At 33.9% G+C, this 18,798-nt stretch overlaps 1 protein-coding gene across 2 annotated transcripts in view; it reads right to left on the bottom strand.

Moving 5' to 3' along the window:
* Positions 1-4,697: 4,697 nt before the first annotated feature.
* LOC144967249 (kinase suppressor of Ras 2-like) overlaps positions 4,698-18,798 on the bottom strand; it is a 31,017-nt gene continuing 16,916 nt past the window's right edge. Inside the window, exons 9-21 of one of the 2 annotated variants that reach the window (XM_078904226.1) lie at positions 17,094-17,182; positions 16,243-16,503; positions 15,242-15,299; positions 13,568-13,619; positions 12,507-12,599; positions 12,037-12,128; positions 10,803-10,893; positions 9,470-9,558; positions 8,403-8,499; positions 7,387-7,511; positions 6,249-6,383; positions 5,614-5,743; positions 4,698-5,428 (exon numbers count right to left, since the gene is read on the bottom strand). In XM_078904226.1, coding sequence (XP_078760352.1) covers positions 5,270-5,428; positions 5,614-5,743; positions 6,249-6,383; positions 7,387-7,511; positions 8,403-8,499; positions 9,470-9,558; positions 10,803-10,893; positions 12,037-12,128; positions 12,507-12,599; positions 13,568-13,619; positions 15,242-15,299; positions 16,243-16,503; positions 17,094-17,182 — 1,471 coding nt within the window. In that variant the 3' untranslated portion in view covers positions 4,698-5,269. The remainder of the gene's footprint in view (positions 5,429-5,613; positions 5,744-6,248; positions 6,384-7,386; positions 7,512-8,402; positions 8,500-9,469; positions 9,559-10,802; positions 10,894-12,036; positions 12,129-12,506; positions 12,600-13,567; positions 13,620-15,241; positions 15,300-16,242; positions 16,504-17,093; positions 17,183-18,798) is intronic. The other variant, XM_078904227.1, reaches the window with a different exon arrangement.

Genomic DNA, 18,798 nt, shown 5'->3' with positions numbered 1-18,798 from the left:
CACAAGTACAGGTCCCCACTAAGAGGAACACACTCAAATGTTTACAAATCATATATAATACATAAACAAAACATAATACAGCGCATAACAGAGAGATGATTTACAAGGAAAAAAATATAATCTCCCATAACTAACTATACATTTGACTGTTTCTCAGGGTATCCGGTGAAGGCCAGGACAAAACCAAGTAATCTCATCCCAAGACAAAGACAGAAAGCAAGTTGGAAAACAGATATAGGGGGATACAAGACACAGTAAATACCTCTCTGCCCACTATGGGAGGTCAGGAACCCCAACCAGTTTTTTTTTTATTGTCAGACTGATTAAGAGAGAATTCAAGCCCATTGATAAAACAACGAACAGTATATTTTCTGGGTAAGATTATTAACCTCCAATTTATTCACATGGACAATATGAATGTTTGTCTGCGCTTGCTACACATTTAGTTAATATCAGCGCCAGTAAAAAGAAGAAAATGGAATAGTCAAAATATTCTAGATTTACAATCAGAGCACCCTAGAAAAAGTAAGACAAAGGGAAATTGGTTCAATTGGGAACAGATGTAGATTCCAAGAGCATACCATCAATGTACTTAGTTTGAGATCATCTTAAAGTCTCACCCAGACGCTAGTACAATATCCCACTATGATGTTTGTTTTTAAGGGTTTTAAAACGCTTGCAACATATTTATGTCATATCAGCACCATTAAAAAGGAAGAAAATTTGATAGTAAAAACATTCTAGATGTACAATTAAAAGGACGAGGAAAAAGTAAGACAAAGGGGTATGGTTCAAAATAGGGAACAGATGTAGATTCCAAGAGCATACTATCAGTGTACTTAGTTTCAGATTACCTAAAAGTCTCACCCAGACACTAGCAGAAGATCCCACTAAAATACTCAAATGTTTACAAATCATATATTAAAAATAAAAAAAATAACAACCTAACAGAGAGATGATTTACAAGGAAAAAAATATCTTCTCCCAAAACCATAACTACACATTCGACCGTATCCCTCCCAGCCAAAGACTTTGACCAAGGTCAGGACAAAACTAAGCAACCTCATTCCAAGACAAAGACAGAAAGCAATTGGAAAACAGATATAGAGGTAAAGAAGACACAGCAAGTACCTCCCTGCCGACTATGGGAGGTAGCCTCCAATTTATTCACCTGGACAATATAAATGATTTCTGTTTACATCAGACTATTATTTTAAATTTTATGGACTATATGCCTCTAGGACTACCAAGGCGAGGCGATGGCTTCTGAAATGCCAGGAGAAATGTAGTTTTTTGTTTTTTAAATCCATGCATTCACCGATAGTCAATAAGGAGAGGTATCGATGACTGAGTGATATACTATCTTGTCTTATAACAAAGTTTGTCAGTGAGATCAGGTGTAAATGCATAAACTTTTCTGTTGTAAATATCCTGATCTACATCAATTATGGGATTATTATTAGATATAATGGTGAAATTGCCATTTTTTTACAAAACAAACCTTTAAAAAAATATTTTTTGGCTTTAATCGGGGACAATTAACACTAAGTCTACATAAACGTTTTAATTCAAAGTTGTGATTTTCATGTGACTTTTCAACGTCTAAGGTCCTGTTTGAAAATATCGATTAAATTACTATTTCTGATTTCATAGAAAAAAAAAAGAAAAAAAAAAAAGTAAATATTCCATCAAGGAAATTTAATGTAAACATTTCTGCCACATATACAAAAACATGCCTCAATACCTTTAAATACACATAACTAGGATACAAGAGGTGCAATGCTTACCGATATACCATGGTATCAAAGATCAAGAATCAAACTTCCATTTGACGTATGCATAGATTCACAAAATGTAGGCTAAGGGAAATAATGGGCTCTGCACTACATGATAAATAACACTAGAACAATAAATTAAATAAAAGTGTTTTTAAGCATTGCTGAATAAACATTGCCTATTATCTAAAATTAAAATAATGCTAAGAGTAATCTCCCCCTGGAGACTCAGTGCACAGATGGCCATTTATCAGTCTTGACAATTTGACCCGTAGACTTGGGGATATTGTGGGTGGTGTGTGTAGCATCAAATAATAATCTTAATAGTAGGATTTCGCCCTATTCTTCACCATAGTGAAGATGGTGATGATGATGACGATGATGGTAATATTATTAATAATAATGAATAATTAATAATAATATAATAATAATAATAATAATAATAATAATAATAATAATAATAATAATAATTATAATAATGATAATGACAATAATATGTACACCAGCTTAAAATGTAATAAATAATGGCATGTTTAAGTACAAATATATTTACATGAAAATTAACTCATTGAAATTATGTCAGGAAATATCTTACAATAGAATATTATATATAACCAGTATTTTGTGTATAGGCACTGAAGCGATTAAGGTGCCTTGAACATACACAATCTCTCTATCTCTCTCTCACTCCCTCATTCTCTCTCTCATCTTCTCTTCAACTTAAATACATACGAAAAAACACATAAAATAAATCTGTCACATCACTTTCTTAAATTAGAAGTCTAATTGATACACCCTCTATGTAGAAAATATTTGCAATATTTTTTTCCCCTTGTGCATTTTCCAGATAAAGCTGATACCTTGTGAATGCTGCAGTGCAGTAGTTATTACACGATGAAGACAATGTTAAGTAAGAACAAAACTTGAGACTTATGAAAAAAAAGGTTTCGGACTTCAACTGCCAATGCTGCTCTCTTTCATTTCAGCAACATTAAAATAATGTTTTGAAAAAAAAAGAAGGGTTTATTACTTCATGTTACTCCCTTATAGGTCTCTCTACACAACATCTCAACCTTATTCTATATTTTATCTCTTGATATCACCATCAATCAATCAGGTTATGTACCCAGCGACTATGGAGAACTAATATTTTTTACATATTTCATTATATTCATTACAGCATGTACCATTTATGATCGTTGAACCACTCGGGTAACTGATGAAACCCAATATAGTCCAGAATGGCTTATGAAATTCCTATTTTTAGAATTATGGGAGATAAAATTTCGGCTTAATGAGAATAGAGACATTAAATGTTTTCAGCGGTGAGAATCCTGACCCTTAAGAAACTGCATAAGCATTTGCAGAACTAATCAGATGATAGATCATTATCATAAGTCATCCGTGATGCTAAAGACCCAGGAAAAGAAGCACTTGCCATCCTACAAAAACACTACAGACTGAAAGGAAAGGCATGTATCATCTCATTGTATTCTTGACTTCATTGAACTTCATATGAATCAATGATTGATGATGACATCCAGGCAGAGACAGACGCATACACCCTCAGACAAGCAGGGGAAACAGTAAGCGATTCCTTACTGATATCCATGGAACTGACAGGTCTGCCCAGCCAATATAATTCGTTTACCACCGTAACAATTCAGTGTGATACTTCTCAAGGTTTTAGTGAATTCAAAGAGAGTCTGCGCAATCAGGAGAAGTCAGTTCGCAGTTAGAAGAACTCTAAAATTATGACCTTCAAAGGTAAACTCTTCATCACATGGTATCACCCTTAAATCATAGAAAAGGATGTATGTTACAGTGAATGACATTATCAGTCGAATCGTGAAAAGGTTTGAACTGAGATATTTCCAAGTTCAGTTAGAAGCTCGATTTTTATTGAATCTTGTCATAAATTATTAAATCAACCCTTTTTGTACATCTAAGGGAAATATCAAAGCTTAATTTCACTTCTAAATATTTTTTAGAGCTAGTCAAGTTGAAAAAGTATGAAATTTGAGTAAGGTTGTGAAATTTGAGTAAGGTTGCTGGATACCTTTCCCATACACCTGACAATTAACGTCATGAAAAAATCACCCGATTTACTTCAAACAAAGATTAAAATGCTCTGGTGAGCATATTTTTTCAGAAAATGAAAAAAAAAAAATATGCAAATCCAAAATTTTCACCTTCCGACTGATTATGTCATGCACTGACTCATAGATTCATCTAGCATTCCTTAACAGTTGCCTTTAAAAAACTAATGTTTCCATCTTTCATATAAACAATCAACTGACTAATACTGAACAAGGTCAGTCGGAAAATTTCAAAAAGCCGGTTTTCTGACTTAAGCCAGGAAAAGGGCTTCCCTGTTCCAATTATTTTGAGAAATTGTCTATTCTACATTCATCCTAACAATCTTAGTAGGAAATAAGCATTGCCGAGGAAGTGGTGACAGACTTATCTTCATTGTTAATATTATAAATTTTATGTAGGAAGCTGTAAATGTTGCTGCTCGAAGCTCGAAGAAATAAATAACAATGTGAAATTCAATGTAAGCTTCAATTTAATATATGAAAACAGATAAAAATGGACGTTTCAGGTTTCCCCTTTATCAACAAATCAGGATGAATGAAACACTACAGACGAATGAGATAATGTGGTAGTGGCATTGTTTAGATGAATAAACAAAAACCAACAGTTTTGTTGATAAAGGGGAAACCCGAAATGTCCATTTTATCTGTTTTCGTATATTAAATTGAAGCTTACATTCAATTTCACATTATTTATGTAAAAGGAAGATAATATATCCGATTTTGAAACCCATACAACTGTCCTATGATCAAAACATTTTGCAGCCCTGAAATTCATTGCTGGATTCACTTCAAAATACATGATATTTTATATATATTGTATATATTTTTTTTAAAACATGACAATGCAAATGTCAATACTCGTGTAATGCCCATCAAAATGTAAAATATAGAAAAGGTGGAGAGAATGGAAATATTATTTATTTCCCTGGACATGTATGAACTGATATATTGAATCCAGATTAAAAAAACAAAAAACAAAACAAAGCAAACAAATAGATACCTATAATTATGATTACTGAAAGAAAAGCTGTCAAAATGAAAATTTTCCGTTTATATAATTTGAGCCTGTCTAACCTAGAATAATGCTGAGTAATAAAAGCTTTGCATCCAATTCATGAAGTTTGTAAAAATTTAAATATATAGTCTTTACCCTTTCTAATTCATTTAATTTTTTTTAAAAAGGTAGATTTGTTTTTGACACAATAATATGCTAGGTATTGAGCCAATGATAAAACTTTGAACACAAGCACTCCAAACATAATCTCCACACCCGCTTTGATCTACAAGTACACACACATAGTAATAAATACACGCACAGAGTAGTATAGCAAACAAGCAAACAGGCATGCTAATAATTAAACTCAATTGCCACAGCCAAAGAATAGGGGTTAGGGGTCAAGAGAAGGAGATGGCCTCTGAACTCCGACTCAACTGGGATGGATGGGAAGGACTTCGTATTAATCTTGTCCTAGGTATGCGTTCCAAAGCCTTGGCAATTTGGGCAAAATCAGGACGGTCGTCTGGCTTGAAGGACCAGCATGACATCAATATTTCCTGCACAGAAAGAGCATTTGAATCAAAAAATGAGTCCAGCCATTATTATCACCACAACACAATAGTCTCTTAATTATTATTATTATTATTATTATTGACACTGTTAAACCAGTTGTGCCCTAAACAGAAATAAGCGTTGCACAGAAAATGATTGAATATTTACAAGTAAAGAAAAAGTAGCCAACCTTAACTTCTCTAGGAGCTGTTACAGATGAGAGCGATTGCTTAATCCCTCTGCCAACCTGCCATATGACTGTCTCACACGGTTCTCCTCTAAATGGCCAGTCACTGCATAGTAATTCATACCAAACAGTCCTGAAAAGGTGGATAAAGTATTAATTGAGTGGAAATTATGGAAAGAAAAAAAAAAAAAAAATTAAAAAGAACACCTACAACTTTGATCATTTTGGGAACTTGGTTTTAGCTGCATCTCCATTTCTTAACTGACTAAAACGTATTAAAATGTTATTCTGATGTGTGTATTATCCAAGAGTACTTAAGAACCATATCTTTAATTGCCAGTATGAAATTAATCTAATTTGGGTCAAAGAAAATGGTACCCTTGATGACAGTGAATTTACTAAACATTTGAATATAAATTGTTTATCTGGTTAATAACCTACTAAATAGTGGTTTGAAAATAGCAGTATAAACAACAACAAAAATCAAAATATATGAGTGACAAGATCAATAGTAGTGTCGTGGTCCCAAATGAGGAAAATGGCCCAGAACTGAAGAGTTCCATGGCAGCCTTATGTCTTAAAAAAGCACTGAGAGGAATTACTCGAGTAAGTCAAATGCATAAAATGATGTCACATACCCAAACGCGTATAAGTCAGACATTTTGGTAAAAGGCAAGTCCATGTGAGATTGCTGCATAGCTTTGAGAGAGCGAATGATCTCTGGTGCCAGGTAACAGAGCCAGCCCTTTGGTACACTCAGCCATGTGTCACTTCTGTATTCAAAAGAAGAAAAAGAATTAGGCAAAATGTTAAACTTGAATTTTAAACAAAGAAAAAAAAAAAAAGAAACAAAGCTCTAATAAAGACAATTTGTTTAACAGATATAAATAACAATGTGAAATTGAATGTAAGCTTCGATTTAATAAACGAAAACAGACAATCTATTTTCGTTTATTAAATTGAAGCTTACATTCAATTTCATATTGTTCTTTATTTCTTCCGAGTTTTGAGCAGCAACATTTACATTATTTTGTTTAACAGAGGACAAGAACTTCACAGAGATGATTTCCAATGAATTCTTTACCTTTTTCGAGGGGTTTCTTTTCGACTCCAACCATACCATACCATACCATACCATTTTTACTATCAAATGATGTGCCTCAGGCTTCAATTAAAGACTGAGTCACATCAATGAGACTGCTCTCTTGGTCAGAATGGTCAAACCTACTGTTGTGCCTCAGGCTTCAATTAAAGACTAGTGGCTTTGTGGTCTTGTGGTATGACACTGGCCCTAAAAACGGTAGGTCCCCAGTTCGAGTTACCATTCTCAACGAGACCTTGGGGAAAATCTCTTAACTCACATTCTTTCACTGCACTAACGTGTAAAATGAATACCTGGCTGGTGACAGCATTGTCTCTGTTGAAAAAAAAAAATGCATTGAAATTATGCCTCACAGGCATCATGTCTCATTCTACATGCTGAGTGTTGCTGTTGGCTTGGGGTCCTGTGAAGAGCCGTGTGTAATAAACAGTCAAAAAACTCAACTTTGGTCTCGTCACTTAAGCATTTAAAGCTTTTGTCCATGAGCTCATTATTGACAAGTGAGCACTTCACTAAGCAGAAAGTATTTGGAGATGATAAGAAAAAGCCATCATCAACATTCACTAGAGAAAACGTCATAAACTTCATTTCTGTTTGATTTCTTTTAAAAATGTAAAGCAATTGTTGAAATGTTCTTATTATCCGGTATCACTAAAACAGAAATTGATACTAACTTGAATCCTCTGGTGACATGGAAAAGTCCAAAGTCAGCAATTACCACCTTGCCACTGTCGAAGAAGATGTTCTTGGTTCTGAGGTCTTTATGTATGATAGCACGGGCATGCAAGTAACTCATACCCTGTAATCAAACCAAGAAGACATTGTAATCATAGATTATATATACCATTATCAATGCATGATATTCCTTCCCTTATACAGCGCAATATCCACAAAACATGCTCAGAGCGCTTTACGGGGGATAAATAGCAACAGCAATGCTTAACATCTAGGATAAGACGTGATGCCTGTTAGGTGACGTTAACGACATGGTACTCAATTTATACCCGAGTACAGTGAGAGAATGTGAGTAAAGTGTCTTTTCCCAGGACTTAACTATGAGCCGCTCAGAGTGGGACTCGAACCCAGGACCTTTCTATCCGAAGGTGAGTGTCATACCACAAGACCATTGGAGAGTTAAGTTTTTAAAAAATATTCTCTCTTATGGAGATTTGATTTGTTTAATGAATAAAAAACCATGAGAAAAAATGTGTGAGCATTTTAGCAGGTCGTGTCTCTTATGCTGTTTGACAATGCAAACAATGGGAGGGTTTTTTTTTTTTTAAATGCTTATGCTCAATGGATAGAAACAATCCCCTGGAATTTTGATTCCATCCTATTAACAATAAACTTGTGCATTGAAAAATAGAGATTTTGGATATGAGACAACTTCTTCTTCTTTGTTCCTCTGATTGAAGAGGGCTAGATTATGCATGTCGCTGCAGTTTTCGGGTTCAGTGATTACACCTGTTCAGGCTATTTTTGCCTTTCAGCCCCGCTTTTCTGTTAGAATATGCTTCCTTAGCCTTTAGAACTGTCCACAAGGCAATGGCAGTTTTCTTTCAGCGTTTCCTTCTCCGAGGCAGGTTGCAAACCAAGCCATAAGATTCCTGACTAACCGCAACTCTTGAATAAAGCAGGGTGTCTGAAATTTAAATTGAGATGGCTATTCCTCAAATAAATGATTGATTACCTGTGCAATCTGTGAGGCAATGATAATGGCTTTGTTGATCTTAAAGTTGCTTTTGTTGGTGTGGATTATTGTGTACAATGTCTGACCTTTACAGAAACTGAATGTAGAAGAAAATAGACTCCAGTGAATACTTACATAAAAAGAATGAAATATTAAGTATGCCATGTATGTTATTATTATTATTATTATCATTATTATAATTATTATTATTTTTATCATTATCATTATCATTCTATTTATAATATAAGTTTATTGACTTTTCCACATATTTTCAATCGATTAGAAAGGTAGCAGTTTTTCATATATAAGTGGCAGCACAAGACGACCAAATATAGACACAAGATCAAAATAAAAGCCATGAGAGCAAAAAGGATAACTTTTGAGTCAAAACATCAATGTTGAGCCACTGCTTAACCTTGTACCTTGTTTATTAATCTTTCTTCTGTGCCTGCACATTGCTTTAATCCTTAAGAATTTTTAAAAAATCTGATGCGGATATTAAATGAGATGACGATTCCTATTTTTAAAACTAGAATTTTCAGTTTCAAAGGGAGTTAAATCATCTTCGTGGGTTTTAATTTTGACTTTTATTAGTTAGAAACAGTTTCAAAAGCACAATGATCAGCAAAGGCTGTTTAAAAAGAGGATAAAATTATGTAGACTAATAGCTCAGTTGGTAGAGCCCTCGCTTCACAAGCAAAGGGACAATGATCAATCACAGGTGCAGTCGAGATTGTTTCTGACCTCCTCCTATCCCCAGACGTCAGCAAATTGGGTAGCTGGGTCTTTTTGATTTTGCAGAAAGTACTTTGAGATAGACTAGCATTCTATCAAAAGGATAGCAAGCAATTGTTATTGTCTTGCTTCACGCTACATAAACTAGGACATACTCCTGATCCATGTGGGTTAATAAAGGCTTTGAAGTAGTAGTTATCTCACTGTGTCGCCACCTTTATGGAACTGATAGCTGAACAAAATTATAACAGAGTTGAAAGTGAAATGAAATGCCTAAACACAAATCAGTTTGAACACATGGCAGGACTGCATCTAATAGCTTCAGATCTTACCTGGTGACAATGGCAAGTCGAGGTGGAGTCATGCAAGCACCCATAAACAGCACTAAGTTCTCATGTCGAGTCTTTCTTAAAATGGCAACCTGTTAAAACAACAAAGTAATATCTTATTGTCAATTGTCATAGGATGGGAGTGGTAAAGAGAGAGAGAGGAGAGGAGAGAGAGAGAGAGAGAGAGAGAGAGAGAGAGAGAGAGAGAGAAAGAGAGAGAAAGAGAGAGAAAGAGAGAGAGAGAGAGAGAGAGAGAGAGAGAGAGAGAGAGAGAGAGAGAGAGAGAGAGGAGGTGGGGGAGTGAGAGGGTAGCGGAGAAGTAATATAAAGTCTACCTCACATATTTAGGGGGTTAAGATGGCTCAGTTGGTAGAGGGTGGGAGAGGTGAGAGGGTGGTAGAGAAGTAGTATATAGACTGCCTCATCATATTTGGAAGGTTTCAGTGGCTCAGTTGGTAAGAGCACTCTATTCATACACGAACAGACTAGTATCAATCAAAAGAGCAGTCAAGATTTTTCTCTGAACCCCATATCCTGTTAGTAGTAACTGAGTTATTAGATCTTGTCAAAGGTACTTTGCAATAGACTAGCATCACATGCAAGGGTAGCAATAAATTGATATTGTCCGTTTTAGGTTATAAAAACTGGAATTTACTCTATCTCCATGGGCCTTACTGTTCTGAGAGAATACTACTCACCACTTTCCCTTTAGTGAACTTTTAAAAAGTATCCATGACAAAAAAGATATGAATTACCAGTTTAGTTTATGATAAATTCATTTTTGTATGTCCATCCTAAAAAAAAAAAAAAGACCCCACTTCAAGAATTTGTTGGGTTATCAAGAGATTGAGGGGGTTGGTAGACCACTTGTTTCACACGAAAAGGGACAGAGATTGATCTCGGGTTACGGCAAGATATTTTTCTGACCCTCCTGTGCACCCAAGAGTGATTTGGTGGCTGGGTCTGTTCAGATCAGGTAAAAAGAACTTTGCGATAGACTGGTGTCCTATCCAATGGGTAGCAAGCAATTGCGATTGACTGTTCCAAGCTATAGAAATAGGACAACTTTTTCAAGCAATATAGTAAAAAAAAATAGAAGGAACGAAAATGACATCACTCAGCTCTTTGCTTTTGTTTTTAGAAAGCCATTTCAGTGATTAGTTCTCAATAATTTATATCAATCATCCTATAAAGTTCAAGGTTACACATAGTTTTGGGTGTTGCTATGTTATGTCCGGCTGGTAAATGTTATAAGTATTTCACCTAGATGCATAGCGGCATTAGTATGAATAAGATGAAGTACACTATGGAAAAATAAACAAACAAAAAAACTTGCCTCCGTTTTGAAAGCAGTTAGCTGGGCCTCGTTGTCTCCACTATTTCCTGTATCTAACACTTTAATGGCTACATCCCCATGCCACATTCCCCTGAAATTCAGAAAATAGGTTTTAAATCACAATGTTTATAAAATGGTGACATAAGATATAAAACAAGACTTCTGAAATATTGCAAAATCTGTTGCTGTCATTCTTTTTCTTTATTTTTAAATTCTGTACCAGCATACTTTTTTTTTCTCCATCAATAAGAGTTACAAAACGCTTCACACATTAAGCAAAGTCATTATCAGGTGGTCTGTCACATGAAATTATCATTAAGGTCATAATATGACATCTTGTATAGAGCGGTTTTGTTTGTTTGTTTGTTTGTTGCTTTAGGTCTCTTCCAACACAATTGAGGTTGTATGAGAGACCGCTGAAACAAAAAAACAAGCAATCTAACAAAAATAGTACAAATGTAAATCAAAATCATAACCTAAAGATATCATAAGCTAAATTATAAATAACCAAGAACAAACAGGCAGAAGATTTACAGAAAAAAAAATATCCCCTGTCAAAAATACAATCACAAACCAAAGAAGCAGGATAGGCTAGTAAAGAGAAGAAGAAACGACATCACTATCGGATCGTACACCCATGCGAACATCTTAGGTATATGATTCAAGGGTGATGCTCCCATCCAACCACCCGCTATAGAACGGTGAGGGCTACTTGAAGCATGGGATTGTAAAAATACTAACGAAAAGGTGAAAATAGAAAGGTTTCGGATAGGAACAGTAAAAAAACCCCAAACAAACTTGAGCTTTTGTATAATGCAATATCCACTATACGTGCTCAAAGCGCTTTACAGAGGCCCCCTGAACAACAGCAACACGTAGCAAGTAGACGATACATGACGCCTGCTACAATTTTTTTCGGACAGAGACAACGTCTTAAACAGTCAGGTACTCATTTTACACCTGCGTACAGTGAGAGAATGTGAGGAAAGAGCCTTTTCCAAGGACTCAACAATGCGCCGAGTGAGGCTCGAACCCAGGACTTTCTGATCCGAAAGAGAGTGTCATACCACAAGACCACATAGCTTCACAAAGCAGTACCGAATATGACATCTTACAATTTTAAGCTGAAATGCAAAAACATGTTAAAAAATGCAACCAAGTTCATATTGGAAATCCGATTATATAAGGTAAATTGGTGTCTTAAACAATTTTCCCCGATCAGAAAAATACCTACTTGTACACTGTCCCTATCCTTCCCTTTCCGATAGGATCCCCAATGGTTAATTCATCATATGGTATATCCCATTCCTTCATGGTGGCTGCAAGCTGTAAACAAATTCAGATAATCATTAACATTTTTGACAATCCCTTTCTAAAAACGGTCCTTTTTAATAATACAAAGTGAGTTATTGCGAAAAGTCATTCTTAAAAAATGCAAAATACAATAATTAAAAGATAAAAACACACTGGACACTCAGTAGTGAATACAGCATGCTACTCAAGCACTGTGTACTTGACTATTCTCCACCCAATATCGACATGGGTACATTACTTGTAATAATATTATCAACATTAAAATGACAATCACTTTCCTGGTGGGGCATCCTACTCTAAAAGGTTTAAATTGATGTCGCTAAAAAAAATTCCTTTAAAAAAATATTTCTTTCTAAAGCATGGAAGAAAAATGAAACCAACAAGACTTACACTATTCTGTCGGTTTAAGGCGTATCCATAAGGGTCATCTTGGCTGTCCACAGAATCTACCCTATCCGGTAACGTCCGCTCTGATGCGACACTCTGGTTTTTTTTTAAATAATTTAAAAAATTAATTGTTATGTTGAAAACACAAATTCATATTATATACATATTGACAGTAAAGGTTTCTCATTGATAAAACCTGCAAAGATTAAGCAAGCTATGATGTTAAAAAAAGAGTGCATGTTTCCAATCATGGGGCATTGTGGCTCAGCAGTACTGTCTTTGCTGCTTACCCAAAAGGTACCGAGTTCAATCACCCACTGCGCTGTGTGGTCTTTAGCAAGTCACCTCGACCTAGCTCAATTTGAAGCGCTTAATAATAATAATAATAAAGTGTTCTTTTATAGCGCTAAATGCCGAAGCCTAAAAGCGCTTTACCAATATATTTGTCAAACCATAAACACACTCGTACTGAGCCAAACAGACACACACAACAGTCACACATACTAACTATGCAAGTTTTACAAAATGAAATTGACATTCAACAAAAATGGAGTCAAAAAATAAAATGCATAATTTACTTATCAATAAGAAAATGAACTGCAGCTGACGCCTGGGTTATTCCAGTATTCCCTTGGAAAAGACCCTAAAGATAAATTTCCCCTATGGGATGAATAAAGGGAATTTTATTTTTTTATTTAAAAAAAAAAGATATTCCAGCTTCATTAATGAAAAATGGCATTTTGCTTATGATGCTCTATTTTTCAATTTAAAAAAAAATGTAAATAGTTGAGAGCAGATACTGGTGCAAGATAAAATCTGAAAAGGTGTGTATGAAAAAACTATCTAGGCAAGGCCAATAATATCAACAGAAAAAAAATCATCCAACAAATCACCTTATTCTATTATGGACCAAACCTAAATCTAAGACCCTCTCTGTGTCACCTGTTTTCACATAATGTTTTTCAAGTCTAAGGAATCGAATATCTTGGATTATTGAGTACAAAATAAGGGAATTAGATTAGATTAAATAAACAGTTTCAAAGATCAAGCCCCACAAAACTTACGTCTATTAATGTTTTGTCACTGTCATTGGAGGTGTTGGTGCTCACTACATCCCTGTATGAAAATTTTTAAAAATAAAAATTTTGAATTTTGAGAATATATTATCATGATAGAGTTATGAGAAAAGCGATAAAAAGAGCTTGGATTTAATGAGAGTGAAAGAATCTCAAGTTTTATATTCATTAAGACTCGAAACAAAATCCTGCATGTATAAATAAATGCAATCATTTTTTTACAATCATTCGTCTGCAACAAGAAGAGTCGATAGAAGGATACTTGTCATTGCAAAAAAAGAAAAAGATGTATGAAATCGAAAGTATGTATATTATTATAATAATAATAATAAATAATAATAATAATAATAATAATAATAATAATAAATAATAATAATAATAAAATAACAATAACAATAACAATAACAATAACAATAATAATAATAATAATAATAATAATAATAATAATAATAATAATAATAATAATAATAATAATAATAATAATAATAATAATAATAATAATAATAATAATAATAATAATAATAATAATTAATAATAATAATAATAATAATAATAATAATAATAATAATATAATTAATAATAATAATAATAATAATAATAATAATAATGATAATAATAATAAACTTTATTCATCCTTTTCGGAAATTGTATAACAGACGTGGAAAAGAAAAGAGATGGATTAAAGTATTGACATTAAAAATACACAGAAATCAGCATTAAATAACCTCTAAATACCTCAAAATAAATTAAATAAGAATGTATCTATTACAAGCAATATAGTGAATATTATATAGATTTATAGAAATAGATATTATGAAGGCTTTATAGAATAAAAATAAATTTGATTATTGATATAAGAGTATATTTAGTATCACAATCTCAAATATTTCACTGCAGATGTTTGGAAGATAAAAATGGTGTAGAAATAGATTAGTTAGTGAGTAGATAACCATTATACTAAAATTATCTATAAGAATGTAAACCATATCTACAGCTAAGAACAACAAAATTGAAATAAATAGCACAATAGATGTTCATAATTCTTGCATAGTTAATAATTTGATGCTTGTCAGGAGATAGGAATGTTTATGTCTTTCACTTTTGGCTTTGATGGAGAAAACCCTGTCACATCTAATAGATGCTGTGATCTGTTTATTGAGGGGATATTTCTTAAAATTTTTAATTTTGTTAAATGTTCGAAGACAGCACCTTTCAAATGAAATGTCAAAAACGTTTATTCTATTAGTATATATTGATGCTCTTTTAACAGTTCGATTTAAGAGCATTTTATCAGCCATCCTAATGTTTCCCCCCCCCCCCCACCAATCCAGACTGATATACAAAAAGACAACACACTTTCAATGACTAACTTTAATTCGTTTTGCATTTTGTGTCCATTTCAGATTATAATCTAAGACAACTCCTAAATATTTGTATTCTGAAACTTGCTCTAATATTTGATTTTCAGTGGGTCTTGGATGGTTTTTGATTTTCTAAAGTCTATAACTAATTCTTTTGTTATACCTACATTTAATCTAAACGATTTCTGTCATTTAAAAAAATAAACTTCATTATCATCATTGTTAAGGGTTTTGTGTCCAACTAAAAGAAGATCCAGTGGCTCGATATAACCATGAATTAAAATTTGTGAAAGTAACTTACAAGTCAGGCATATCTGTGCCAGTACTATCGAATTCAACTGGAAGTGTGGAGGCAACATCTGCATTGAAAATAAGGTAGAAAATAAGTCATTATACAATCAATATATGGAGAATTAATGTCTACCTGAGACTGAGCTTTAATATAGCGTAATATCCACTAAATATGTTCAAAGTGCTTTACAATGAGTCTCAACTCAAAGCGCTTTACAAGGGGTCCCAAGCCAACAGCAACACTGAACATGTAGGATGAGACATGAAACCCTGTTAGGCGATATTACAATTTTTCTGACAGAGACAAAGCTGTAGGATGAGACATGAAACCCTGTTAGGCGATATTACAATGTTTCCGACAGAGACAAAGCTGTTAATGGTCGGGTACTCGTTTTACATTCGAGCATGGTGAGAGAATGTGAGTAAAGAGCTTTTTCCTAGGACTCGACTAATAGCAGGACTCGAATCCAGGACCTTCCAATCCGAAGGCGAGTGCCATACCACTAGACATAGCCGGACATTCATGATTTTCTGGGCTTGAGTTTTTATATAGCGCAATATCCAATAAATGTTAGAAGCGTTTTACATGGGATCCCCAGCCAACAGCAACATTTAACATGACACCTGAATGGTGCTATTAAATATATATACTCGGCGCCACAATTAACGTAAAATAAATAAATCCTTCAAACCCCAGACAGAGAGCTTTATCCGTATAATTTCCCTTATCATAATTTAAATTCAATGTCTTACATTTAAACTTCAACAAAAATTCTTCCAAAGCTTGTTAAAAACCTAAATAAAATTCCGTTTAGTCATCTCCACGGAGATATTTCTTTTGGGCTTATTTCAAGAGATCTGTCGTCTATCTGGGTTTTTAAGCAATGTAATTATGTTTTTATTATTGTTGGCTGCAGAAGGGTTTTGACCCTGAAATGGAGTGTTTGGTAATTTGTTCTTTTTTTGAGGATGTTATATTAATTTTTGTTTATTACTTTCTAGCGTCCTCACCTGGAAAATTGAATTGAGTATGTGAGGAGTGATTGTATGGGGAGGGGCCCGGAGAGGGGGAGGTAATGGTGTCTGAGGAAGTTTGATGGAAGGCAGGGGAGGATGGAGAGGAGGAATTGCAGGAGGAGGTGTTGGAGCCTGAGTCGGCTGGAAAAGAAGGCATGGATTTCACTGGCTTCAGCCCATGCACATCCTCCACCAGGCCCCACTGACTAGGCAGGATGGAAGGTTTGGTCAGTCGCCGCTGGGACATGGGTGAATCTATATGGATGAAAAAAAAAATTAAAAATTAATAAAGAAAATAACAATTGATAGAAAATTGTCACAACCATGATAACCGATCCGAATTGTATATTATTGTCATCAACTGCTTCTGATATTGAATGGTTGAGTGTGTGTAAGTGTGTTGTGTATATCGAGAGTTTTGCAAATCAGACCAGTGAACATTAGCAATGAGTGGGCCGGTGACACTGAACACAAATGATACCTCATTTTTATCAAAGCCAAATTTTAAAAATGACAGATGGTCTGGTCCCCATTGCAAGATTAAATTTATATTGCTTTTACGTACTTGGTGAAAAATAGCAGCGACAAAGAAGTGGGATATTGGAGAGTTGTTTCAATGGTAAAAAATCTGTTACACCAGAATGTCGGGCTATTGCATGAAGTGGATTATTTTAAAATGACTACTGTAGTAATAAATTACTCCTTAAAATTATGTTGACAAAAATGATAAAAACATAAAATCATCAAAACATTTGCATGAGAGTAAAACACAAAAACATAATATTAAACATTATCTCTCAAATGTTTTGTTACACAATATACATAATGAGTGACAATAATCCTACCTGACCAATCCAAAATGGCATCGCCATGAGCATCTGAAAGACCACAGGTAGGAGGGGCACGATGGGCACAATCTTTGTGGAATTTTTTCCTTTCAAAAATCAGAAAAACGATGAGTGTAATATTATGTTTTTAATTAACAGTTTTAAAACACAGTTCAATTATAACACCCTTCTGTATAGTGTACTAACTTTACAGATATTTTTTGAAAGATAACTTAAATCACAGTAATATGCGACTAGATTAGTGTTAAAAATTATGAGTATGATTATAAATATAATAATTTCAGATTTCAGCACTCTTATAACCTAAATATAATACTTCTAGGATATTCATGACCAGTTGAAGTAATCAAAATCCCATCAATTCTGTTGTTTGCTTTGGTTTATTATTTACTTTACCTATTTTGATTTGTTGATTGAAAATACCGTGTTTATGAATGAATTATATTGGCAATTGCCTGAAAATAAAACTTTGAATTTAAAAATTTACATAGTGTTTCTGAATTTTATGGCTTAGTTTGAAAAAGGCTTGTTGTTTATTCATAAACAAGAATGGACAATTTGCCTCCGAATTTCTCTAAAACAGACATTACCTAAAGATAGTTATTGGTAGAACTACTGACACATAATATCAATAAATTAAGATTTGACTCTTTAAAATTCAGGACTATTTGTTTCCAATGCTAAGAACATCTTATTTGAGAAAAAAAACACAAAAAAAACATGCCACAAGCCTTTACATCGTTATTACTCTAAAAATGCAGACTGACCTTCACTTCGCAAAAAAAAAAAAACCCCAATTAATCAGGTATCAATCTTAACATTCAAATAATGAGACATTAAAGAATCAAAGTCTTTTTAAAAAATGAAATACCATAGGCATGTGTCATAAACAACATTTAAAAATACTCCGATTAATCCTGGCAGGATTTTTTTCAAGACCAAAAAAAATATTTTTTAAAAAATTGAAAACCTTGAGAAATTTATATAGCACAATATCCACTTAAAGTGCTCAAAGCACTTTAAAAGGGGTGACTAGCCAACAGCAACACTTAACCTGTAGGACGAGACATGACGCATTTACGAGACATGAAACATTTTAGGTGATATTAGAATTTTTTCCGGCAACGACAATACTATTAAAGGTCAGATACTCATTTTGCACCTGAATACAGTGAGAGAATGGGGGTCCCAATAGCTCAGTTAGTAGAGCAATTGCTTCACAAACTAAAGGACTGTAATTGATCCTGGATGCAGTCAAGATTTTTTTTTCTGACCCCCCTGTCCACCCAGCAGTGATTTGGTTGATGGGTTTTTTACATCTGGCAGAAAGTACTTTGTGATAGATTAGCAAGCAATTGCTATTGTCCATTTCATGGTATAGAAACTGTGATAAATTCCGACTCTGCTGGCCTAATGGCCCTAAAGGGAAAGGACTACAGTGAGAGAATGTGAGTTAAGAACCTTTTCCAAGGACTCAAACTCTGGACCTTCTGGTTTGAAAGTGAATGTTATACCACATATACGCATAGCCGCACATTTCATGATATCATATGATGGAGGGACTTGGGACAAGGAGATGAGAAGAAGCAGTAAGTGTAAAAAATATGACTAAAACAAGTTTGTCTGAAAACAGTATCAAAGGATATAAAGCTCATTTCCCTCAAATGTTTGTTGTGATTCTGCATGTTGTATCCTAGCTTTC

Source organism: Berghia stephanieae, chromosome 3 (assembly GCF_034508935.2).
Source record: "Berghia stephanieae isolate SIO BIC M18660-M18661 chromosome 3, UCSD_Bste_1.3, whole genome shotgun sequence".
Lineage (NCBI taxonomy): Eukaryota > Metazoa > Mollusca > Gastropoda > Nudibranchia > Aeolidiidae > Berghia > Berghia stephanieae.
Note: the sequence above shows the minus strand (reverse complement) of the source record. Positions and strands in the feature narration are given on the sequence as shown.